Genomic DNA, 24,829 nt, shown 5'->3' with positions numbered 1-24,829 from the left:
TCAACCTTCCTGATGCTGTGACCCTTTAATACAGTTCCTCATGTTGTGGTGACTCCCAGCCATAAAATTATTTCGTTGCCACCTCATAACTGTAATTTTGCTACTGTTATGAATCGTAATATAAATACCTGATACGCTACTCCCATGCAAGGGTGGTTCAACCCTCCCCAAGGGGGTCATGATCCACGGGTTGAGAGCCACTGTTCTACATCCTCCTTTCCCTGCGCCCTGCTGGCAGTGGGAGGAGCTAGGGCAGCCCACGCTCTCCACAACCAACCCTCTTCTGTGCTGGTCGCAGGCGCAGAAGGAGAACTATCGGCAGGAGAAGAAGCGGGCTACGAAGCAGCTGTTCAGTGCCCTGACCGACCCCAGTGTGGTCATCATGGCTGACAGCCTGAAGGTAGGCAGGTGTGCCACCCACAGGGGCTCCTGTAGGACAGGACATCTGTGGCACCTGGGAGGTGAGTCTAAGTGTCACTACAAAGCTGTCTGAGTGGCCCTGGACTGCAACGACAAATGACCCGACACAGAAGCCAGTTCCCCATAGGTCTGGGGGCCAGAGTCAAGGTGCTGTGAGGACCACACTCCCCACAGAGCTCTGGGATACCCCTCCTAGCTCCCGGGGCCTCCAGGAGTCCATCACCCCAGTCCCTGCCTCTGGCCATCCCCCACCAAGCTGTGTAGATGTCTCGGGGAGCAGCCTCCCATGGATGACCCTGACCATGAAGTCTTTCCGCAGATCCGAGGGACCCTGAAGAGCTGGACGAAGCTGTGGTGTGTGCTGAAGCCAGGTGTGCTGCTCATCTACAAGACGCCCAAGGTGGGCCAGTGGGTGGGCACGGTGCTGCTGCACTGCTGTGAGCTTATCGAGCGTCCCTCCAAGAAGGACGGCTTCTGCTTCAAACTCTTCCACCCGCTGGACCAGTCCGTGTGGGCTGTCAAGGTGAGCTGATCAACAGGGTGCCCAGGCGGGGGTTCAGGGAGATTGGGGGCTCCTCCTGGGACCACAATTTCCAAAAGGGGAGCTCTAGCTCGTGATGGGCTGTGGGAAGCAGAGATGGGGCAGATCTAGGCTATACATTGGGTCCCTCATCCAATGCTGTCTGGAGGGGAGGAAGGGCCCTGTCCTTCATCCCTCATCACCTGGACTGCTCAGCCAGGACTGATGGGACAGGCGTGGGTCCTCAGGGAAAGCCTCGTTACATTTGAGTTTCAGAGAAATGACAAAGTTTATGTTTTGTTTGGATTTGGGGGTGGGGATGACACAAGGTGTAGCTTTGGCAGGCCTGGAACTCACTACGGAGGCTGGCCTCAATCAAATTCATAGAGAACCGCCTGCCTCTGCCTCCTGAGTGCAGGGACTGAAGGAGTGTGCCACCTCACCCGGCTTGCTTTGATTTTTTGAGACATGGTTTCTCTTACTCTATGAACCATACTGATGTAGAATTCACTCTATGGCTCAGGCTAGTCTAGAACTTGTAGCAATCCTCCTGCCTCATCCTCTCAAATGCTGAGATTACAGGTATGAGATTACCATGCCTAGCTTCTATTGTTTTGAAAGTAATATTCTCCCCACTTTTTGGTGAAATTACAGCTGAGTAAACCCACTATGGATTAAAAATACTGCACCTCAAAAATGCATGAACGTGCCTGAGCTAGCACAGTGCAGCCCCCTTCAGTGAGCTGAGGATACCCCATCGCCCAAAGGTGGGCAGCACTTGGGGGACGGAGGCAGGAGGATCAGAGGTTCAAAGCCATCTCCAACTCCATAGGAAGTTGTAGGCTAGCCTGGGCTGCAGAGTGAGAGTGGCCCTGTCTCAAAACAGACAAGCAACAACAACAAAAACAAAAACTGCTGGAAAACCAAAAAGGAGTTAAAAACAGTATAAATGTATTCCAGCTTGGCCTGCGGGGTCACACGTTTAATCCAAGCACTCCAGAGGCAGAGGCAGGCATATTCTCTTTGCATTTGAGGCCAAGCCTGGTCTACTTAGCAAGTTACAGGCCAGCTAGGGCTACATAGTGAAACCTGTTTCAAAAGCAAAACAAAACGTGTTTACTCCAAATAAGGGACAGACTTCCTTACACTAACCAGTCCTTCGCTGTCCCTCTGAAGGGACAATTCGACTGTGAGTCTGGAACTTACCTTAACTGGTTCTGGCCACCATAATCAGGGAGCTGAACTGAAGGAGGGGTCTCTGCTCAGAAGGGGGCGGGGAGCGCCCCACCCACTTCCTCATAGCCTTCCTGGCCCAGTGCTTGACATTGCAGGTCTCTGCCTCTCTAGGGCCCCAAAGGTGAGAGTGTGGGCTCCATCACCCAGCCCCTCCCCAGCAGCTACCTGATCTTCAGGGCCGCCTCTGAGTCGGACGGTGAGTGCCACCTGCCTTGTCCCCGCCATCCCAGAGTCCCCTGGAATCAGTCTTCTTGGGGGCTATAGCTAAGGTATGGGCCCTCAGCTACCCAACGACACAGACTGAGCCTGCCCTACAGTGATGGTCCTCTCTCAGCCGATCCGCAGTTTCCCCGTGGATTAAATGGGACTAGCTGTACCTGTCACCCCAATGCTATGGGAATCCCAGGGCTGTATGGAAACAATCAGGTGACAGTTCTGAGTGCCACCAACAAGTTCTGCTGTGGTATTTCATGTTTCACGGATGGGGAAACTTAAGTAACAGGCAGCCCAGAAGTAGCCTAGCAATAGGTTACAGATGTTAATGTGGGCTCCCCAGAGTCCAGATCCTCTGAACTAGATCACCGATTCCAAGCAGCAAGCAGCCCATTATCTCTGTAACAAGGAGTCCTTCAGGTGACAGCTTCTAGCCAGGGCTGTGGCTCCTGATCAAAACCTCAGAGCTGGTGACCCCAGCTGGAGGTCCAAGGACCTGACAGCTAAGGTCCAGCTGTTCAAGTTTGGAATCCTGCATATAGCTTAACTGCCCGTTCTATGGCGCCCCCTGGTGGCCAAATGTTATATCTACACTCACTCCCAGCCTATCTAGAATGCTTTTAATGTTTTTGTTCATCCTCTCTGTCATTGGTCCTGCTGGACTTTGGGGTTGTGCCCTGACAGAGCCTGCATACCTTGGGGGTCTTTGAGCAGTGAGCCAGCCACCAGATGACAAGCTTGAGCTGAAGCCCTGATCGTCAGGGGCCACAGTCAAGGAAGAAGGTTATCTGCAATCTCATGTGTATCAGGGTAGGCTTCCTGTGGGAGGAGGCAGAGGCTTTCAAACGGGTTTCAAAGGATATATAACGCTCAGGATGTCTAGTCTTTTGTGGCAGCCATGTTTGGGCCCTAAGTCCAATTCCACAGTGATCTCCCCAGCTCACTGGCTCCTCACTGGCAAGGTGGTCGACAAGTTCTCAGAACTCTGTGAGATCTCTGTGGGAGACAAGCTCCCCCTCTGGCTGGCACCAGGCTTCAGCCTTTCCCTTCCTCAGTGTGAGACTCCTGGGGTTCATTGTTTCAATAGTCTGATGGCCGAAGAGAGGGACACACCTGTCTCTTTAGTTTATATTTATTCCTGCCAGGATGGCTACATGCAAGGCTGGGGTCTGTTAGGGAGGCGAGTCTTTAACTAGACCCTAGTGGAGTGGAGTGAGGCACGGGACCAGAAGTTTCATAACTAAAAGACAGGAAACCTTGGCAGGAGATTGCTTCCTGAAAGCTACTTCCGGAAAATAGACAGATCAAGTTCCTTGGTGGGTGTCTTGGTTATGTTTTCCATTGCTGTGAAGAGACGCCATAACCCCGGCAACTCTTAGAAGGGAAACATTTAGTTCGGGTGGCTCGTTTACAGTTTCAGAGGTTCAGTCCATTACCATCGTAGTGTGAGGAGCATGGCAGTGTGCAGGCAGACATGGTGGTGGAGAAGTAGCTGAAGTCTTACACCTTGCCAGCAACAGGAAGTCAATGAGACATTGGCCAATATCCTGAGCATAACAAACCTCAAAAGCCTGCCCCCACAGTGACACACTTTTTTCCATCAAGGCCATACTCACTCCAATAAAGCCATACCTCCTAATAATGCCACTCCATATGAGATTATGGGGGCCAGTTATATTCATACTACCACAGTGGGGAAGTACAGGGAAGGCTGCCTCATCAGACTCATTCTGTGTCCCCCAGGCCGCTGCTGGCTAGATGCCCTGGAGCTGGCCCTGCGCTGCTCCAGCTTGCTGAGACTGAGCACATGCAAGCAGGGCCGAGATGGAGAGCAGGGGTCGTCGCCCGATGCCTCACCCTCTTCTCTCTATGGATTGCCCACCTCAACCACCATCCCAGACCAAGACCTGTTCCCGTGAGTGAGCTGGGTGAGAAGGGTCTGCATGGTGTCCCCATAAGCAGCAGGAGGGAGGCCAAGAGCAATAGTACATATGCAGGTCACTCAGTGTAAGGCAGTGTGTGAAGTCCCTGAAGTGAAAGAGGCCAGGTACCCAGATGGGTGTCTGAGGTCCTAGGTGTTGCCTGGGATTGGGGACCCACGGGCACTTCCACTCTCCAGGCTGAATGGGTCTGCCTTGGAGAACCACCTGGAGAATGATGCCTTCTCGGACAAGTCAGAACGAGAGAATGCGGAAGACTCAGACGCTGACACCCAGGATCACAGCCGCAAGACCAATGAGAGTGGTAGCGACCCACTGGACAGCCCTGGTGGGCCACGGAGGGGAACTACCTATGTGGAGCAGGTCCAGGAGGAGCTGGGAGAGGTGAGAGCCACTGTCAACTGAGAGAATACAAACAGGATGTGGCAGGGCTAGTGCTGAAGTCTGCAACCTCCTGTTACTCTGTGTGCGGCCAGCGGCTGTGTCTGTGAGTGGACATCTCTGAATGACATGTCTCCAACTCTGCCCTGCCCATCTAGCATGAGATGCAAGGTTGATGTGAAGGTCCAGCCCCAAATAAACAGCTTCGCTGTGCTGGGGTGGACTGTGGCCAGAGGACAGATCCCAGCCCTCCCTGCTGGGCAGATGACAAACTCCTATACACACTAGGGACCTGTCCTGTGGTCGGACAACCTTGGGCCCCTCACCCCAATCAAGAACCTGTGTTGTCCTCTCACTTATTCACCTGCATGTTGAGTGTCCTCTGAAGGCCAGGTGTGGGAAGCTTGTCACAGCTGGGAGGTGGTAGAACCCTGAGGACCTGGGACCTCAGGAGGAAGTTAGGTCTCTGGGGGCGTGGCCTCAGAGGGGTCCGATAGGTTTCTTTCTCTTGCATCCTGACCATGAGCATTTGTGCTGCCATGATGTACCATCTCTCCAGAGGCCCAAAGCAAGCTCATCAATCCTACACCACACCCTCCTACACTGAAGATAAGCCTTTTGTTTCATTTGAGACTGGGCAGTGTAGCCCTGATTGACCTAGAACTCACTCTGTAGCCCAGGCTGGCCACAAATAGCAGTCCTCTTTGTCAGCCTCCTTAGTGCTGAGATTAGCTCAAACCTTTCTTCTTTTAAAAATCGACTGCCTCGGGTATTTCTTATAGTAGCAGAAAGCTGCCCGGCACACCCACAAGCACACAGGACCCGGGCAACCAGAGCGGGAGCGACCCATTGGACAGCCCTGGTGGGCCACGGAGGGGAACTACCTATGTGGAGCAGGTCCAGGAGGAATTTCTAGAGAAGAGGGGTTTTTAGCTCAGAATTTTGGAGGCCAGATATATAAGATCAGGCAGCCCTGTGGATTTGGCCTCTCGAGAAGGTCTTGTGGATATGCCATGTGGTGAACGGCACCATGGCAGTTGTGCCTGTGCAAAGGAGAGCCAAGGCACCAGAGGTAGAGAAGAGCTGATCTTGTTCTCAGACCTGTTGAGGAACTCCCTCGCTCCCAAGCCCAGAATGGGCGGTGACACCCATTCACACAGAGTGGACGCACGCATGTCCGGCAGGCAAGGACCAAATGTGACTGTTCTGACTCCCTGTCCCTCAGCTCCTTTGGGCGACCCAGAGCAGAGGCTCCAAGTCCATCCCAGGGGGCCTGACTGTATCCTTCCGCTGCAGCTGGATGAGACATCCCAGGTGGAGACGGTGTCCGAGGAAAACAAGAACCTGATGTGGGTGCTGCTGCGACAGCTGCGGCCGGGGATGGACCTGTCGCGAGTGGTGCTGCCCACCTTCGTGCTGGAGCCCCGCTCCTTCCTCAGCAAGCTCTCAGATTACTACTATCATGGGGACCTGCTCTCCAGGTGCATCACCGACAGAAGGGGGTCCCACAGCCCCTGTGGGCTGCTGCGGAGGCAGGGGACGGGGTAGAGCCAGGAAGAGGGACGCGAAGGCAAGAGCACCAAGGCGTCTTCCTAGAGGGGAGGGCACCCCAACAACCCGGAGCATGCAGAGCCCTCTCTGCCCCAGTGTGGAGCCAACCGCCCCACTTTTTACGGCTGTGTGCTAAACCCACTTGGCCTGCCTGGAAGGATGGAGCGGGGTGTTAAGGTCATCCGGGATGAGGCTGCCTCTTTCATCTAAGTGGGTGGAGGTTGGGATGTTTGGAGAATGGGGCAGGTGCTGGGGAGGGTATCCGGGGACCCCAACCTGAGTCAGAGCTCTTCACCCCTGTCACAGGGCAGCCACAGAGGAGGACGCCTACTGCCGTATGAAGCTTGTGCTGCGATGGTATCTGTCTGGCTTCTACAAGAAGCCCAAGGTAAGAGGGGCCTGTGGAAAGGGCAGGGCCTCAGCCAGGGGTCTGTCAGCCCACCATGAGTGGGACCAACACTCTCCTCCATGGCCTAGAAGAAACCCAGCTAACCCCACCATGGCCCTAGATCCTGAGAGGTGGAGGACAGTGCTCTCTCTGATTCTCAGGCCCAGCTCCCAATGCTGGTCCCATTAACTGGATCCTTCCTCAGTCTTCAAGGAGACAGCCTCAGGCTGTGTAATAGGTGCCACCACACACGACACTGTTAGGAAAGGAGCATTTGGCCCTAAGTTGCGTTACCTCTGGGATCTGGGGTTATCTATCACCTTTTGTCACAGAACCCCTTTCGAAAAACCCCCAGCCCAGGACTCTGCTGGTAGCAGCCATCCTGGTTATGGAGTGGCCTGCAGGCCTACCTGGAGCTGGGGTTCCATAGTACACCAACTTGACAACCAAGATTCTGGCCAGACATGGTGGTGCACACCTGTAATTCCAGCACTAGGGAAGCACAAACAGGATTTCCTGGGGTTCAAGGCCAGCCTGGACTATATAGTGAGAATCCATCTTTAAAGGGGGGAGGGGAGAGTCGGGAGAGCTCAGTCAGTAAAACTCTTGCCATGCAAGCTTGAAGACCCGAGTTTCATTCACTGGGACTGGGTGTGGTAGCGCATGTTTGTAATCCCAGTGCTGAGGAGGTAGCGATGGGAGAATCCCTGTGGCCCACTGGCCAGCCAGCCTCGCCTGCTTGGCAAATTCTAGGTTAGTGAGCAGTCCTGTCTCAGAGACAAGGTAGATAACTTCCGAGGGACAGCGCTTAACATTGACTGCCAGCCTCCACAGGCGTGTAGACCCCCACACATGCATGCACGCACACACATACAAGTGGACACACAGGTGTGGTGACTTCACATCTATAATCCTAGCACTCTGGAGGCAGAAGCAGGAAGACTACACTGAGTTGGATTCCAGTTCTGCCTCTCATTGAATAGATGTGAGCCTGCGGTCCAACCCAGAGTCATACCATAGACTGAGATAGACCAAGGTCTCCTGGAAGCCTGGCATCTCCCAAGCTTGCCTTTGACCCAGTTATGTATGGGCTGTGCCTCAGTCCTAGGACAGTCAGATCTGGGTGGGGTCTTGAGGCCCCTCTGAACTCAGCAGAAGCCAAGAATTCCCGAGGCAGGCCTCCCCCCCGCCCCGCCCCCACCAACTGTAAGCCACCAGCAAAAAGTTGTCTCCTCAAAGCAGAAGCAAGGTGCTAATGGCAAATCAGAGCCCCTTCTAGAGGTAGGAGCACCCCCACACTGTCTCACCTGTACCTCACCCCATCTGGACCCCCGGAAGTGGCTTTTCCTTCCCAGTTCCTCAAGCATGTCTTTGTGTTCCCCACAGGGCATCAAGAAACCCTATAACCCCATCCTGGGGGAGACCTTCCGCTGCCGCTGGGTGCACCCTCAGACCAACAGCCACACCTTCTACATAGCAGAGCAGGCAAGACCCCACTGCCCAACTCAGCCTTCCAGCTCAGTGTGGGCAGCGGGCGGTGGGCAGGGGCTGGTGGGACTGAGGGTGGCATTTTCTCTGGCCCATACCCTGCCATAGGGGAGGCTGCACACGGTCACTGTCCATGGGGATTCTCCAAGACAGGCAGGCATGCAACAGAGCATCACCTGAAGGAGGGCAAGCAGCCCAACTGCCCAGCACAGGGCATTCTTAGATGACTCAGAAATTTGAATAGGTTCCCAGACACGGAGATTCAGGCCCTGCCGTGGTACTTTTAAGACTATGTCCCTCCCTCCGCACTTCGTCCTGGGACCCCGAGGTATGTCGTTTCTGGGACTGCCTTCTCTGGAGCCATCTCCATAGCCACCTCTCTTCACACAGGTGTCCCACCATCCTCCTGTGTCTGCCTTCTATGTCAGCAACCGGAAGGATGGCTTCTGCATGAGCGGCAGCATCACAGCCAAGTCCAGGTTCTATGGTGAGGAGGCTTGGGGGCGGGAGGGGTTCTGGGTCTTGTAGAAGTGGGAGGAGAACTTCACTCCAGAAGCCAGCGAACCCCAGAACCCCAGTGGCAGGATGATGTGGGTGGCCCCAACTCTGCTGAGAGCGGACACCTTCTGCAGGGAAGCAAGGGAACAGAGGAGGAGAAGCCTATAGAGAACTCGTCCCAGCAAAGCCACCTGATTCCATAGCTGTCAGCCACATGTGGCTGTTTGTGCTGGTGAAAAGGGGGGCTGGGCTGCAGATCAGTAGAAAGTGCACACCACTGGTTCCATCCTCAGAACTGCACATGGATGATGGTGGATAGATGACAGACAGACAGAAGGTAGGTCGGTCGGTAGATGGATAAAGAGATAAAGAATCAATATATAGAAGATAGATAGATAGATAGATAGATAGATAGATAGATAGATAGATAGATAGATAGATAGATAGATAGAAGATAGATAGATAATACATAGGTGGGTAGGAGGCAGAGAGATAGGTAGTAGGTAGATAGATAGAAGGTAGGTAGGTATATAGAAGTGAAAACAGTATTCTATTGCATGGGTCCCATCAGGTATTTTGGTAGCCACACCAGGCTGGTGGCAGGTACTAGAGTGTTCCAAGCAGGACAGGGCAGCCTGTGATCACAGGACAAGCTGTATTTCTGTGCTGCTCTGAGCCTGGGAATAGCAGAACCAGGAACCTCAGCAACACCTTTCCCTATCAGGCACCTCGTTACCTTCATGGCTTGTGTGCAGGTGTGTGCTCAGGTTCTCTGTGTGCCCTGTAGCAGTAGAGGGTAGCATGTGGCATCTGCATCCTTATTTTATTCACCTTTCCTACCTGGGCTCTGGGCTCAGGCTGGCTCCAGAAGGTTAATAGTCTCCACCCTGAAACTCCCTGGTAGAGTAACTACAATGGGCCACTAACATGCTGCAAGGCAGATGATTTCTCATAGTTCATAATGGGTGCAAACTAAAGAGTTTTTATGATTTCCAAGCACCAGAGTTTGTGTGTCTGTCCCTCCGTGCTCCAGCTAGAGGCACTGGGAACTCTGGGATATGTTGAAAGGGCACTCAGACCCTGGGGTCCAGCAGCAGCCCTGTGCTGTGCCCTCAACAGCCCTGCACTGTCCTTACAGGGAACTCACTGTCCGCGCTTCTGGATGGCAAGGCTAAACTCACCTTCCTGAACCGCAAGGAGGAGTACACCCTCACCATGCCCTACGCCCACTGCCGAGGTGAGTGACTGTGCCATGCCCCACTTCCCGATAGCCTGGGCTAGCCCTCAGTCATGGCATAGGGGGCTGTATTAGTTACTTTTCTTACAATGACATGGTAAAAACAACCAAGAGGGGGCTGGAGAGATGGCTCAGCGGTTAAGAGCACTGACTGCTCTTCCAGAGGTCCTGAGTTCAATTCCCAGGAACCACATGGTGGCTCACAACCATCTGTAATGAGATCTGGTGCCCTCCTCTGGCCGGCTGTCATATATGCTGTATACATAATAATAATAATAATAATAATAATAATAATAATAATAATAATAAAAACTAAGAGAGGAAGAAAGAGTTTGTTTGGGGTCACAATTTGAGGGTCCATGGAGGAGGAGGTTACAGAGCTGGTCATGTTGAGTTCACATTTAGGAAGCAGAGATGAACCTGGTGCTCAGCTGATTTCTCCTTTTTTATTCAGCCAAGGACTGTGCCAGGGTAGGTCTTCCTTCCTCTGCTAACCTCCTTGGAAACACCATTGTAGACCCACCCAGAGGTGTGTCTCCTAGGTAATTCCAAATTCAGGTGGTGTTGACAACCAAGAGCAACCATAGCAGATGCTAAACCACTCAGGTGTTTGCTTGTTTGAAAGTGTCTTGACCTCGTGGGTGACTGTTCAGAACTGGGTATGTAGCTCCGGGTGGGCTGCTAGGATTTCTCCTCTTTGATTTTTTTTTGCCTCTGGCTCCCGTTGTGATAGTGATCAGTCCCAGCTATTGAGGAGGCTGAGGCAGGAGGACTGAAATGTCAGAGCCTGCCTGGGCTACAGAGTGAGTCAAGGCCAGCCTGGGTAACTTAGTAAGACAGTGTCTCAAAATCAAAAGATAGGAAGGGAGCTGGGCTGGCTGCTCAGTGGTGGGTGCATACTTTCCTAGTGTGTATGAAGCCCTGGGTTCAATCCCAGCACTACACACACACACACCAAGAAGTATAATTCCTATAGATTCCTACCCACCCCCAGCTCCTGTCATAGACACCTTCCTTAGTATGGTAGACATTGTTACATGTTCATGGCAAAACCAGATTAAGACTTAGTTGTTAGCTAAAATCCACAGTTTCCTTTAAGGCCCACTCTGTGTATATCCTACACAAAGAAGATGAGTGACATAGAGTCACCACTGTCCCCACCCTAAAAATCCCTCTGGTGGGGGGGGGCTGAAGCTCAGCGGCAGAGCATGTGCTGAGCACGCTGAGGCTAGTATTCAACCCCCCCCCCCCAAGCTTCCAAAAATAAAAATAAGAATCCATTCTAAACCTGCTGTTGTAGCTCATACCTTTAATCCCAGTACCTTGGAGGCACAGGCAGGCAGATCTCTGTGAGTTCGAGGCCAGGGCTACATAGTGAGACCATGTCTTAAAAAATAAAAAACTCATCTCGGACTCGGCATAGCTCTAACAACTGAAAGGATGAGCAGGACACGTGCAGCTTGATCCGGGGAGCAGCAATTGGCTGTGACCCTGAGTCTCCACACCCTGCCTGCCAAGCCCCGATCCTGCGTGGCTCTTAAGTCTCAGGCAGAGCTGATGCAGACCTGACAAAGCCAGACTCCAGGAAAAGCGTGCGTCTGTGTGCACCGTGTGTGTCTGTGTGAGCTATGTCCCCTGTGTCCCTGATCTTTTTGGGATTCCGACCACGTGTTTTGCTGCAGTCTGGCACTTATAACAGCTAAGCATCAGCTTGCTGTGTGATGGTCACACTGGTTAGGATCTGGAGGACTATCCTCACTATCATTTTAAATGTGATTGTCTTACCTCCTCTGTCTGGAATATTCATGCCCTGGTGTGTGAGTTACATGTATTCCTCAGCCAACAGCGGGATCTTAAAAAGATGCTCAGTGAAATTTGTTTAGTGAGCCAGGCATGGTGGTGCATGCTTTTAAACCCTAAGGGCAGAGGCAGGGAGGTCTCTGTGAATTCAAAATCAGCCTGGTCTACACAGTGAGCTCCAAGTCAGCCAGAGCTACATAGTGATACCCTGTCTCAAAAAACAAAAACAACAACAAAAACGTATTTTGCTGTGGTTCATGGAATGACTCTGGGTTCTAAGGTCTAGAGTACAGAACGTGTGACTGTCATAGCGTCGGACAAAAGGAAGCACTCAGAGCTCTAGGGGGTAGACAAGACCCAGGAGCCAACAATAACTGCCTATGACCCTAGATGAGATGTAGTTTTTCTGGGAGTCTCTGCCAGCTCTATAAAGCAGGCTTTTGGGGGGCCACACAGGAAGTGTCCACTGAAACCCCCAGAGCCAGTGATAACATTGGTCCTTGATGCTTCCTTGGCCATGGAAGGCCTTCTGCAGCAATCTCTGATGACAGGAGACAGTTGATAAAAGTCCCTGTGGTGTGGAAATGTTTGGGGACAAACTGCTGGCTACCAAGGCCAAGACCTGCCAAGGTCTCAGATCCTTGAGACTGCCTCAGCTCTTCAGCTCTCTCCCCATCTGTCTTCTTCCTTATCCTCTTCCTCATCATCCCTTTATCCTTTCTATCTTTATGTTATGTGTCTGTCTGCTTGGTCTGTGTGTATGCTTATAATATGCTTACACTACCCACAGAGGCCAGAAGAGGGCATCAGAACACCTGATCCTTCTAGAACTGAACTTAACAGGTGGTTGTGAGCCACCATGTGGGTGCTGGGAATTAAACTCCAGTCCTCTGCAAGAGCAGCCAGTGCTATTAACCCTCCCCTTACCGTTGCCCCATCCTCTGTCTTCTATATTTTTTTTCTTGCCTAGGTTTTCCCTTCTCTTCTTTCCTCCCTATCTGTTCATCCAGGCACTTAAAAGAACATCCTAAGAGCTGTCTATGATGGTACAAGCCCATAGCCCCAACGTTCAAGAGACTGAGGTAGCCCCAGGCCAACCTGGGCTACATCATAATAATGTCAGATATATTTGTAAATACCAGGTTCACATCTGCCAGGTGCAGGGCAGCAGTTGTGGCCTGCCTCTCCAGTATTCCAGCACAAGAGTCCAGGCTGATGGCCCGCCCAGCCTCGGTTCTTTTCCCATCGAGCTAGGTGACAGGAGGCAGTCTTAGGATCATGGGACTCTTGGTGATATGAGCCTGCTTTCTGTGCTCGGCTCTGTGTAAAGCCTGTCTTCCAAGGACTTTCAGAGTCCCCATAGAGAGGTCCCCTCCAAGATGACACAGCCACTCACACCAGTCTTAGCTTGGGAGCTCCAGTGACTTCGAGGAATTCATTCGTTTTATTTTGTATAATTGTGCGTATAGAATCCTTACCTGATTCTAAAATCTAAAACACAAAACAAGGTGTGACTGGTCCCCATGTCTCCTTCAGAACCCTGTCCCTTGTTCCACCCGGAGCTGTAGTTAGCTTCTTTTTTCTTCCTTCTCCTAGTTTGGTTTTTATTACATTTATTTGTTTAGTTGTTTGAAGTGAGTAAGTGTGCCACTGCACACTTGTGGAGGTCAAAGGGCAGCCTGAAGGAGCTGCTTCTCCCCTGTCACCATGTGGGACCTGTGGACCAAACTCAGGTCCTCAGGTTCAATGGCAAGCAGCTTGCGGCTTATGAATAAAGATTTTATTTGGGCTTATGGTTCCGGGGAGCCAATCCTCCGCCATGGCGGGGAGGCCTGACAGCCAGCAGCAGGCGTGGCAGCTGGAGCAGGAAGCTTTGAGCTCCTACCTTGAACCCCAAGCAAGAAGCAGAGAGAACAAACTCCCAAAGCAGCCTCCATGACGTGTGTCCTCTAACAAGGCCACGCCTCCTAAACCTCCCCAAGTGGAGGCCAGGTGTTCAAATATGTGAGCCTCTGTGGGAACACTGGACATTCTCATTCAAACTGCCAGTCTCCTCGTGTAACCCAGGCTGGCCTGGTACTCACTCTGCAGCACAGGCTGACCTCCAGCTCATAATCCTCATGTCCCAGCCTCCAAGTGTGGAGATTACACCAAGCTTGTAGCTGACTCTTCTTACCTTGTAATGCAGCCCCGAGAGCCCCTGGAGCAGCATGAAGATCCTGCCCTCCTCTAAGCTGTATAGTTCCCTGTGGTACTTGCTGTATCTTAGCACTTTCGGGCTCCTTGGAAGAATATAGGGATAGGGGTCAAGACTTTGCTGGTACAAATGGCTCTTTGTCTCTTTCTCTCTCTCTCTTTCTTTCTCTCTTCCTTCCTTTCTTTCTTTCTTTTGCTTTTAATTTTTTTAATGAAATATTTTATTTCACATTTCTGAGTTTTCAAGTAGAAATGTTTGGGTGTTTTGTTTTATCATTGTCTTAGTGTCCTATTGCTGTGAAGAGACACTGTGACCATGACAGCTCTTATAAAGGAAAGCGTTTCATTGGGGCTGGCTTACAGTTCAGAGGTTTAGTCTGTTATTGTCATTGTGGCAGGAAGCATGGTGGTGCATAGGCAGACCTGGTGCTGGAGAGGTAGCTGAGAGTTCTACATCCGGATTGTCAGGCAGCAGGAAGAGAGAGCCGCTGGGCCTGGCTTGGGCTTCTGAAACCCCAAAGCCCACCTCCAGTGACACACTTCCTCCAATAAGGCCACACCTGCTCTAACAAGGCCACACCTCCTAATCCTTGTCAAGTAGTGCCATTCCCTAATGACCAAGCATTCAAATATATGAGCCTATAGGCCATTCTTATTCAAACTACTGCAATCACGGTGGTCATTTTTAAATTTGATTATGTTTTCCATATGACCAGAAGTGTACTGAGAAAAAGACATACAGGATTTTCAGATGCATACAACACAGCCCTGAGGGACACCTGGGAACAGACACACTGGCCCAGTCCTGGGGGCAGTAAGGAACAGACACATCTATTCTCTAGTTCTGGGGCAGAACCCAGCCACAGATGTGATTGCTCAGTCACTGGGCTCAGGGCTCCTGAAGGAGCTGACCCAGTGAAGGGTATGGCATCTCCAGACCAGAGCAGAGGCCCCTTCCTGGGTCATAGTACTGAAGGACAGGTAGGCTTCTGGCTCCATTTCAACACACCCCCTTCACACACCTTCCCTACCCTGTCTGCTGACACAGGCTTTCAGGGCTGAATCCCAATACCAGTTGCATTTCAGGGATCCTGTATGGCACCATGACCATGGAGCTAGGGGGCAAAGTGACCATCGCATGTGAGAAGAACAACCTCCAAGCTGAACTGGACTTCAAGCTCAAGGTAATGTACGCAGTTTGTGGGAGACAGTGCATGGAGCTCGGGGAGGAGGGCCTGATCCCCTCATCCCACACCAGGCAGAGTGCCCCCAAACAAGTACACTTTTGCATCCGCTTAGAACAGGCAGGGCCCAGAGAGAGAAAGGGGTTGCCCCCAGGCCACACAGCAGCGTCTGCAGGCCTAAGTCCCATTGTCCTCATGGTGGAAGACTACAGATTTGAGTTCAAACTGAGGCACTGATGTGAGTGAGGGCATCCTTTTCTAGTAGTGAGCCTCATCTAAGCCGTAGCCATGAGAATGACCACTGGGTACCTCTGAGGATGTGCCTCTAAGCAGGGCCCTCCTCCTCCTCCCCACTCATTGAACGTCCATCTGCTCTTGCAGCCTTTCTTTGGGAGCAGCACCAGCATCAACCAGATCTCTGGGAAGATCACGTCAGGGGATGAGGTCCTTGCACGCCTCACTGGACACTGGGTAAGACGTCATTCCTCGGGAGCCTGGCTGGGCCCGAGGGTGGTCACCAACCAGGTCAGCAGCTCTGATGCTGCTGTGCCATCTGGGGCAGGACAGAGATGTGTTTATCAAGGAAGAGGGCAGTGGAGGCACCGAGCTCTTCTGGACTCCTAGTGAGGAGGTCCGCAGGCAGCGGCTGAAGCGGCACACGGTGCTTTTGGAAGAACAGAATGAGCTGGAGTCTGAGAGGTGAGGCCCTATACCCAGGAGCCCTGCTGACCACAGGCTGTGCTGGCTGGGGAGGGTGGTCAGGGTCACAATGCTGGGAGCACATTCCAGGAGGTCTTTGGCAAGGACAGCCTCAGAATAGGCCCCTCAGGCCAGATCAAACTGTCCTGCTGGGGAGGGACAGCTGGAGGAGAGAGCCTCATCACAGCCAGCAAGGGAATCCCTGCAGGTAGCAGGTGGGAGCCCCGCTCAGGAAAAACATAGTTCATAGTGTGGAATCAAAACCTGGGAGACACAGGCTTCCTGCAAGATAATCAGCTCCCTGCCATTGAAGGCAACCAAGCAAAGAGCACTCAGCCTCCTTCCCATATAGAGGGGACTGAATCGGGGCTGCCGATTAATGGAGCCGCCCCACTCTGAGCTCCTGGTGGGTTGCTCTCCTGGCCTGTAGGCTCTGGCAGCGCGTCACCAGGGCCATCCGTGAGGGTGACCAGCACAAAGCCACCCAGGAGAAGTCTGTGCTGGAGGAAGCACAGCGGCAGCGTGCCCGTGAGCACCAGCAGAGCCTCACGCCGTGGAAGCCACAGCTGTTCCACCTGGACCCACTCACCCAAGAATGGCGCTACCGATATGAGAAGTGAGTGGCAAGTGGCCCTGGGGTCTGTGCCTGTTTTGACTTGGGGACATCATGGGGTCTCTAATGCCCTCTCCCTGCCTTCAGCAGTACCTTAAGGATAAGGGATATGGAGGGATGGAAAGATAGACCCCCCTAACCCTTCCCTGAAGACTCTCAACAGTGGTTATCCTCTGGGTTACCATGAGAGACTGAAGTCTAGGCTAGGACAGCACCCTCTCCCTTGGGGGGGGGGTCATCACTGCTACTGATGGATACCATCTGGACCCTCCAGCCACAACCCCTGGGACCCCCTGAAGGACATCGCCCAATATGAGCAAGATGGGATTCTTCACACACTGCAGAGGGAGACTATGTCTGGCCAGACAACCTTCCTGGGAAGTCCAGGGTCCAGGCACAAGGTCAGTACCTCTCACCAAGGCTCCAGCCCAGGCTTGATCTCAATGGCTCTCATTCCTTCCACCTAGCCCTCCTCCCTCAGTGCCTAAGTCTGTGATATCTCAAACCCTACCCGGCAGTGGGCCTTCACTGACCCCAGGCTCCTCGTGGCTCCTTCTTCCTTTCTGTGGGGGACCCCAGATGCAGAATACCTGATTCATGGGCACCCTGGGCCTCACAGTTCAAGACTCCATGCAGGAGTCAGTTGGCTACCAGGCTGTTTACCTCCTGAAGCCACTTTGTCCCATTCTATAGATAAAGAAACCCAGGCTCAGGGTAGTCCAGGAAGAAAGAAGAGAAGCCAGCATCCATATGTAGGCAGAGTTTCTCTGCATCCTGGCAGTTGCTCGCTCCCAAATAACCACTCCGAGACTTATCATTAATTATAAATGCTAGACTGATAGCTTACGCTTGTTACTAACTAGCTCTTATAACTTCAACTAACCCATATTTCTTATCTACCCTCTGCCATGTAGTGGTACCTTCTAGCATGGCATATTTATCTCCTGCTTCCTCTGTGTCTCTCCCATGACTCCTCAGACTCCACCCTTCTTCCCAGCATTCTTTCTGCCCCAACAATCCTGCTAGTTAGTTATTGGCCAACCAGCGTTTTATTAACAATAAGAGCAACACATTTTCGCAGTGTACAGAAGCATTTATTCTACAGCATCTGTACATGCCTAGGGCCTGGGAAAGGCAGGAAGGAGTCAAAGGGTCGGAGGAGCTCCAGGAAAAAGGGGGAAGGAGGGAGGGAGATGCCCTTATGTAAGGTGGGACTATGAACAGCTCCACCAGGTGGGTCTGGCCACATGTTCTGGGTCCCAGGTGTGAACAGCACCGGCCATGTGCCAACCTGGTGGCCAGACCACATAGAGCTGGCTGGTCCTCCTCTCTGAAGAGGAGGTCAATGGTTTTCTGTTCCTGATGGGAAACTGAGGCCCCAGAGATGGAATGCCTGCAGTTCATGCCAGGTGATTTAAATTTGTGTCCAGCTGCAAAGCCATCAGATCCGTCCTCTGCACACTGCCCTGCTCTAGGACATCCTGACATTAATGGGCCACCATGTCTCCAAAGGGCCCATGGGAGGGGAACCTAGATATACTAACTCCATCTCTTTACAGAGACCTGGCCCCGACCGGCGGCTCCGCAAGGCCAGTGACCAGCCCTCTGGCCATAGCCAGGTCACGGAGAGTAGCGGCTCCACACCTGAGTCCTGTCCAGACCTCTCTGATGAGGACTTTGTTCCTGGTAAGTAGCTCCCAGGGTTTCATGTATGATAAGCAGGCCCTGGCCTTGGCTGGTGGAAACCTTGGACCTTGACTAAGAGGGAGGAGGGCTGAAGGAGAGGGCCAGTCCCTTCCTGTAGCCCCGCTGCAGGATGTTAAGGGCCAGGAAGCACCTTTCAGAGATGAGGATACAGGGGCAGGTACCCTCATAGTCCATCTTTGCTTGACCTGCCCTGTCCTCTCCCTAAGAGATCTGCCTTCTTAGAGTCCAAGGACAGACTGAGGCTGTAGCCAGGACATGGGGAAGAAAAGAGAGTACCGTGTATGTGGCTTAGTGGTAGAAAGCCTGCCTAGCATGCATGAAGCCCTGGGTTCAATCTCAGTACAGCATAAACCCAACATGGTGATGTACACTCATAACCCAGCACTCCAGAGGTCATACAAGAGATCAAGAGTTAAGGTCATCTTCAGCTACATAGTAAGTTCAAGGCCAGCCTAGGATACATGAAACCTTCTCTAAAAAATGGGATTTGGGGGGAGGACGTGGTCCCAGGCTAGGATTTTCCTGAGCTGCAAGCACACTGTGAGAGGTTGGTTGGGTACTGTCCATTGTCCAGCCCCCGGCTCTGCCTCTGACCCTTCCCTGATGGGACTCTTGGCTCCTTTGTTGTTACTGAACAATCTGTGTCTCCCCAACATTGTCCCCACCTCTGCAGTGGACCAGCCATGTCTTGGTCACTCATCTCTAAGGCTTGCAGGCTAGCTGAGCCTGTATCCCTTCCTAACCTCCCCCTGTCTTTCCGTGTCTGTGGCTGGCTCCTGACGTTTTCTCAGGTGGGAGATCAGAAGCTGGGTCAGCCAGGACATCCTAGCTCACCCTGGTTTCTTTCTTCCCGCTGTCTCCATCCTGGACATCCAGGTAGCGAGAGCCCATGTCCTCGGTGCAGGCGAGACGCACAGCGGCTACGGATGTTACAAGAGGCTGTGCTGTCTATTCGGGAAGCTCAGCAAGAGCTGCATAGGTAAGAACACAGGAGATGGAGGGGCCTGCCAGCGTAGGAGAGTGCAGCCCTCATGCAGGAGCCAGTGGGCACAGGCGAGGGTGCAGGGCTAGGGGAGCCCCCCCACCCCAGGTGTGTGAAAGCAGGTGGCAGCCCCCCTGGATACCTCAGGCTCCCTGCAGCTTGTCAGCACCACTATACAGACTATGCTCAAGACACAAGGAGTATCTGAGAGCCGTACTGTGTAACCTCAAGGGGTATGACCAGGGCCACACAGTTCCTTCCTGACAGACAGCACACATGAGGACACCATATGCCATCACACTTGGTTCTCCTCTGTAAAATGGGTTAATAGCAGCACCAACCAAGGGGTGGGGGCAGAATGGAGAGGGTTGGGTGGAGAACAAGTTTTGTGCCCATCCAGGCACCCCTCAGGTGACTGGCACAGTACTTGACCCTGTTGACTCCTTTCCAGATCTTGCCGAGAGAATTGGTTGGTAGGGATGGGGCGTGGAGCTGAAGAGAAATGAGTCAGGCAGGGCTGGGACACTGAGAAGGGTAGGGGCAGGAGTGGGATGTGGTGGGCACCTCCTGGGTCAGCCAGGTTCCAGACACACAGCACCACTCAGACGGAGATCTATATAGCTGACTGTGGCTTGGCTGAAGTCAATTGCTATAGTTTTGGAAGTTGAGAAGTGTGCTGGCTAGAGGCCCTTGGGTAACTGCAGTAACCTGAGAGGAAGGTGTGGAATGACTTAAGACCCTAGCCTAGGTACTTGCTGGGTGACGGTGGCACACACCATTAATCCCAGCACTCAGGAGGCAGAGGTAGGCGGATCTGAGTCAAAGCCAGCCTGGTCTACAGAGAGAGTTCCTGGACAGCCAGGGATATACAGAGAAACCCTGTCTTGAAAAAAAACAAAACAAAACAAACAAACAAACAAAAGACTATGGCCTCAGAGGCAGAGAGCTTGGAGTGGGTGTATGAGGCCAGAGGTGGGTTTTGGCCCCAGGGAAGATGATGGCACTGCCAGGCTAGCAGCACTCCCCATGCCAAGTGCCAGTTTTTTCCTGCTTCCCCACGTCAGTGTCCTCTAGAGGTCAAGGAAAAAAAAAAAAGCCTCATTAATTCACAGGAGAATGTGAAGAAAACTGGCAAAGGTTGCTGGGAGATGAATCAAACGTGACTCACTCTTGTTCTGTGGACTGTACATTTCTTGTGGTTTGCCTGCGGATGGCCATAGCAAAACCATGAAAGTCTCAACACTTGCAATCCTCCTTCACCTTCCCTACGGCAGTCACATAAATATAAATATATACCAGCTAATGAGAATGGGGATTCCTAGGGCCTCTGGAGTTCTTCTCACAGTGGGGAGCCCCAGACCCATAAGGCTGACAGAGGGCTGAGGAGGTGTGAAGTGGGCTGTGGACAGGGTCTCCCTGGAGGTGCTTGCCCAGATTCCTGGGTATCCTTGAGTCAGTCCAGGTTAATGCCTCTAGCCGATGTCTTAACAATACAGCCATGTGTCTTTCAATCTACTCCTTAGCCATGCTGTGTGGGCAAAGAAAGGGAAACCTGGTACCCCTCAGAAGGACTGCTTCCATCCAGGAAATGGAGAGCCTAGACACCAGGGTCCAGGCTTGGTGGGTTTGTTCCTATGTCCCTGGGATGTCAACAAGACCCTGAGTGTCTCACATTCAAGAGGCTGAAAGTCTCAGGCCTGGCTCTTCCCAGTGCCCTGTCCTTGGCTTGCAGCCATGGTTATCCTCTGTAACCATGTATGTCTCTGTCTTGATCCCCTTTTAGGATCCCAGGCTAGATTAAGGGCCCACCCTAGTAAGCCTTTTTAATGTAGCCACCTCTTCAGAGATCTTATCTCCAAACAGCTCAGGGGACTTTGACATAGGTTTGAGGAGGAGGACACCATTCAGTCACCACTCCAGGGGTGGCAGGGAGGGTGCAAGAGGCCTGTTGCCCAAGACCAGACCCTCCTGTCCCACAACTGATACCCAGAAAACACAGCCCAGGTTCCTGCCCTGGGACCCCTCTCCCTGAGGAGCCCCCCACCTACCCTCGAAGCCATGTTCCCAGCAGGCAGACATGCCATCCTGTCTCAGACTCCTCTGTAGGCCGGGAGGGTGGCCATGCTGGTGTTCACGCCGTCTCCGCCTCTGTCATTGCAGGCACCTTTCAGCCATGTTGAGCTCCACAGTTCGCGCCGGGCAGCCGTCGGCCCCCAGCCTCCTGCAGAACCCCCGCTCCTGGTTCCTGCTCTGCGTCTTCCTGACCTGTCAGTTATTCATTAACTATGTCCTCAAATAAGAGCCCTTGGGATCTGCATGCAGGGTGATGCCTGCAGAGTTCCCTCCTAGGCACCCAGCACTTTACACCGGCCCATGGAGGCAGTGAGGCCCACAGGCATGGCTACTGGACAGAAGGGTCCTCGTACAAGAGGATGACAGGTGGGGCCTGGGGCTATGAGGGTGCTGGGACCCCAGCTGTAGGACCCTCCAGGGAGCACTGGCCTCTCCTACAGAGCCCTCCACCTAGCACCGGCCTTAACGCTAAAGCCAAATGCAGTTTCTGCCCTGCAGTGTGCCCCTGGTCATCTCAAGTTGCCCCCACTTGCCACATGGCATCAGATCTGGGGGTCAGGAGGGCCTGTGCAGGCTCTGGACAGCCAGCCACTCACCGCAACGCAGGGGAAAGCGAGGAGGTTTTCAGGAGCAGCAGGAAAGACGACTCCAGGATTTCCCAGGGCTCTTTGAGTGGCGACGTTGACTTCTGGACAGTCTGCCCACTCAAGCACCGGCAGGCTGTAGCCGCTCTGGTGAGGACATTGGGACCTTTATCCTGTTATTAAGCTGCTTGGACAGGAGCCTGTTCAGGGAGTTGCCGAACCCACACCTGCCCTACAGTCAGAGGAACCCACCTGTGCCAGGGGAGTTCCCTGGCCAATGGCAGTGTGAGCTTGTAAGCAAGAGAAGCAGGGGGGTGTCCCCAAAAGCCAGGGAGGCTGAAGCTTGCCACATGCCCTGATCAACACAGTCTTCCCATTCTGTTGACATTCTGAATACATATAGTTGGCAATATTCCAGGCAGCTGTGTGCAGTGACCAGCCTCTGCAGCCGGCCGCCAACCCCGTGTGGATGGCCCTCTGTGCGTGCGTGTGCATATGCGTGGGCACCTACACGTACTCACATTCGGAGCCTTAATACCTTGTTGGTGCCATCTCCACTGTAACTGATCCCTTTCAAGTTTTGTATCCGTTTGTCTCTCCTTCCCCAGCCTGGGGGTGTGTCTGCTCCATGCCTTGAAATAAATGGAAATACATGTATGCTCTCTTCTTGGGAGTCCTTGAGAACAACAAAGAACTTCTGGGGAGATGGAAAAACCAGTGTAATAGGGCTGTCGAGCTGGAGGTACCAAGTGAGGGGTTCAGAAGGCGGGGTGCAGGTTCGCAGTGTGAAGTGAGAACATGGCCCACCTGGATGGAGCCCTTGGGAGCTGGAGTCTCACCCATCAGCCAGCGAGCAACTGCGGACATGGGAAGGATGCTGCCTGCCAAGGCATTCTGGGAAGCTACCAGGACTGGGGAAGTGAGGGAAGGGATCAGGACCCATTTCTTTAAGTCACTATAAAGAAGCTCAGACTGGGCAGCCTGCTGTGGCCAGCATGGCCTTGCTGAAATGATTAAGCTTCTGTATGCTCAGATAGCTAAGAGGCATCCCCAGTAGCCCCAGGCATCTCTGAGTCCATTTTAAAAACCTGTAAAGACACTCCAGGAAATAGGTAACTTCGTCATCCTACGCCTTCAATTTGGTCTGGCAAAGTGTTGTGGAGGCGGGCCAGCCCAGCCCGAGGCACAGTGGGCAGAGCAATTTACACACCCAACCAGGAGGATAAAAAAGCCCATCTGCTAGCAGCAGGGTACAGCTCCTTTTTACATGCCCAGGACGGTGTCTCTCCACTCTGCTGTGGCAGTCCTGCTGTTAGCACAGGTAGGTGACCTAGACACCAAGGCTGAAGCTAGCAGAAAGGATCAGGGATGGAACTCATGGAGAGCACTGGGAGGACACTGAATGGAGCCCCTGGACCCCAGAAATACTGGGCATTTGCTGCCACGGGAGGAGGAGAAAGGTGTCGGCCGGAAGAGAACATAGAAGCCGCAGGGTGCTGAAGTTATGATCATCTGCTGGAGCGGGTGCTGAAGTATGATCATCTGCTGGAGCGCTCCTGTGGGGCTGGGCTCGGGTCAGGTGGGGCTGAGGTAGGAACAGGACCGAGTACTGAGGGCTGGAGGTAGGTAAGATGCTGCTACCGTGTTGCTTCGGGTGTGGCGGTGCACACCTTTCGTCCCAGGGCTGGGGTCCGGAGGCAGAGGCAAGCTGACCTCTGAGTTCAAAGCCAGCCTGATCTAACTAGACAGCCAGAGCAACAAGTATTCTAACCCACCTCTCAGCCCCCAGCACTCACTTAACTTACAGGCGCAGTTCCGAAGGGCTCTTGCAAAAGAGCCACATTTCTTACCCACATTCCCCCGGCTCTGAGTCAGTGCCTGGATTCAACCCAGCTTGACAGAGCCCAGCACCCACCACAGGAGCATGCTCTGGCAGAGGACCAGGGTTCAGGACTTCCTGCATGTCTGCTCTTCCTGGGTAGAAGTCTCTTTAAGCAAGAATCTTACCCAAGAAATCGTGTGCAGAGAACCCATTCTTATGGGCAGCAGGAGGCAACAGGCAATGGGAACTGGAGATTTCCTGGGCGGTAACTGGGACAGTGGCGGAGGCGCTGTGGTGACGTCACAAATGAGTAAACTTCAATCCTTGGCTTTGTCCCAGGGAGGAGGGAAGGTTGGGCTGGGAGGAGGGGCTGAAGGTCAGGAAACCACAAGCCTGAGCCCCCCCAAAAGATGTGAAAAGATTGAGTAACACCCCATCCAGTCTGATCCGGTCTGCAAAAGAAATCCCTCCTCTCCTTTTTGGTCAAACTTCGTAACATAGGTTTAGAAATAATGATTTCTTATGCTAAATTTACCTACAATCTTAGAGACTGAACTCAGGCAAAATGTAGCCAGCCCACAATAACCAAGTTAAAACCAAACTCTGAGAAAAATGGTAAAACAAGTTTCATTTTTATTAGAATGTCATCTATTTGTTTTCTTTTTCATGGCCTGGAACTCACTATATAGACCAAGCTGCCTCATCGCTCTGATTGTCTAGTGCTGAGATTAAGGCTGTGTGTGCCACCATGTCCAACTGTTTTATTTTCAAATTGTTTAAAAAATATTGTTGTAGCCGGGCGGTGGTGGTGCACGCCTTTAGTCCCAGCACTCGGGAGGCAGAGCCAGGCGGATCTCTGTGAGTTCAAGGCCAGCCTGGGCTACCAAGTGAGTTCCAGGAAAGGCACAAAGCTGCACAGAGAAACCCTGTCTCGGGGGAAAAAAAAAATATTGTTGTAGCCAGGCATGGCTTTTGTCCCAGCACTGGGAAGGTAGAGGAGGTGAATCTCTGTGAGTTCAAGGTCAGCCTGGTCTACAAGGCAAGTTCCAGGACAGCCAAGGCTACACAAAGAAACACTGTCTCAAAAAAAAAAAAAAAAAAAGGAAGGAAAAAAGATTGGTGTGTGTGTGTGTGTGTGTGTGTGTGTGTGTGTGTGTGTGTGTGTGTGTGTCAGAAGACAACTTAGTGCAATCGGTTCTGTGGTCTCACCCCACCCCCCATCCCTCTCCAGACAGTGTAGCCCTTGCTGTCTGGGAACTCACTTTGTAAAGCAGGCATCTGCCTGCCTCTGCCTCCC

At 52.7% G+C, this 24,829-nt stretch overlaps 1 protein-coding gene across 5 annotated transcripts in view; it reads left to right on the top strand.

Moving 5' to 3' along the window:
• The window catches only part of Osbpl5 (oxysterol binding protein like 5), a 57,353-nt gene extending 34,986 nt beyond the window's left edge, over positions 1-22,367 (top strand). For all 5 annotated transcript variants that reach the window (XM_042257953.2, XM_006977315.4, XM_076555815.1 and 2 more), the window contains 18 exons: positions 299-400; positions 740-943; positions 2,288-2,372; positions 4,133-4,304; positions 4,509-4,713; positions 6,007-6,191; positions 6,568-6,649; positions 8,036-8,134; positions 8,528-8,624; positions 9,774-9,872; positions 14,955-15,052; positions 15,434-15,523; positions 15,615-15,751; positions 16,182-16,367; positions 16,639-16,765; positions 17,924-18,050; positions 18,948-19,050; positions 21,214-22,367. In XM_042257953.2, the coding sequence (XP_042113887.1) occupies positions 299-400; positions 740-943; positions 2,288-2,372; positions 4,133-4,304; positions 4,509-4,713; positions 6,007-6,191; positions 6,568-6,649; positions 8,036-8,134; positions 8,528-8,624; positions 9,774-9,872; positions 14,955-15,052; positions 15,434-15,523; positions 15,615-15,751; positions 16,182-16,367; positions 16,639-16,765; positions 17,924-18,050; positions 18,948-19,050; positions 21,214-21,352 (2,337 nt within the window). In that variant the 3' untranslated portion in view covers positions 21,353-22,367. The remainder of the gene's footprint in view (positions 1-298; positions 401-739; positions 944-2,287; positions 2,373-4,132; positions 4,305-4,508; positions 4,714-6,006; positions 6,192-6,567; positions 6,650-8,035; positions 8,135-8,527; positions 8,625-9,773; positions 9,873-14,954; positions 15,053-15,433; positions 15,524-15,614; positions 15,752-16,181; positions 16,368-16,638; positions 16,766-17,923; positions 18,051-18,947; positions 19,051-21,213) is intronic.
• Positions 22,368-24,829: the final 2,462 nt, after the last annotated feature.

Source organism: Peromyscus maniculatus, chromosome 1 (assembly GCF_049852395.1).
Source record: "Peromyscus maniculatus bairdii isolate BWxNUB_F1_BW_parent chromosome 1, HU_Pman_BW_mat_3.1, whole genome shotgun sequence".
Classification (NCBI taxonomy): Eukaryota; Metazoa; Chordata; class Mammalia; order Rodentia; family Cricetidae; genus Peromyscus; species Peromyscus maniculatus.
Note: the sequence above shows the minus strand (reverse complement) of the source record. Positions and strands in the feature narration are given on the sequence as shown.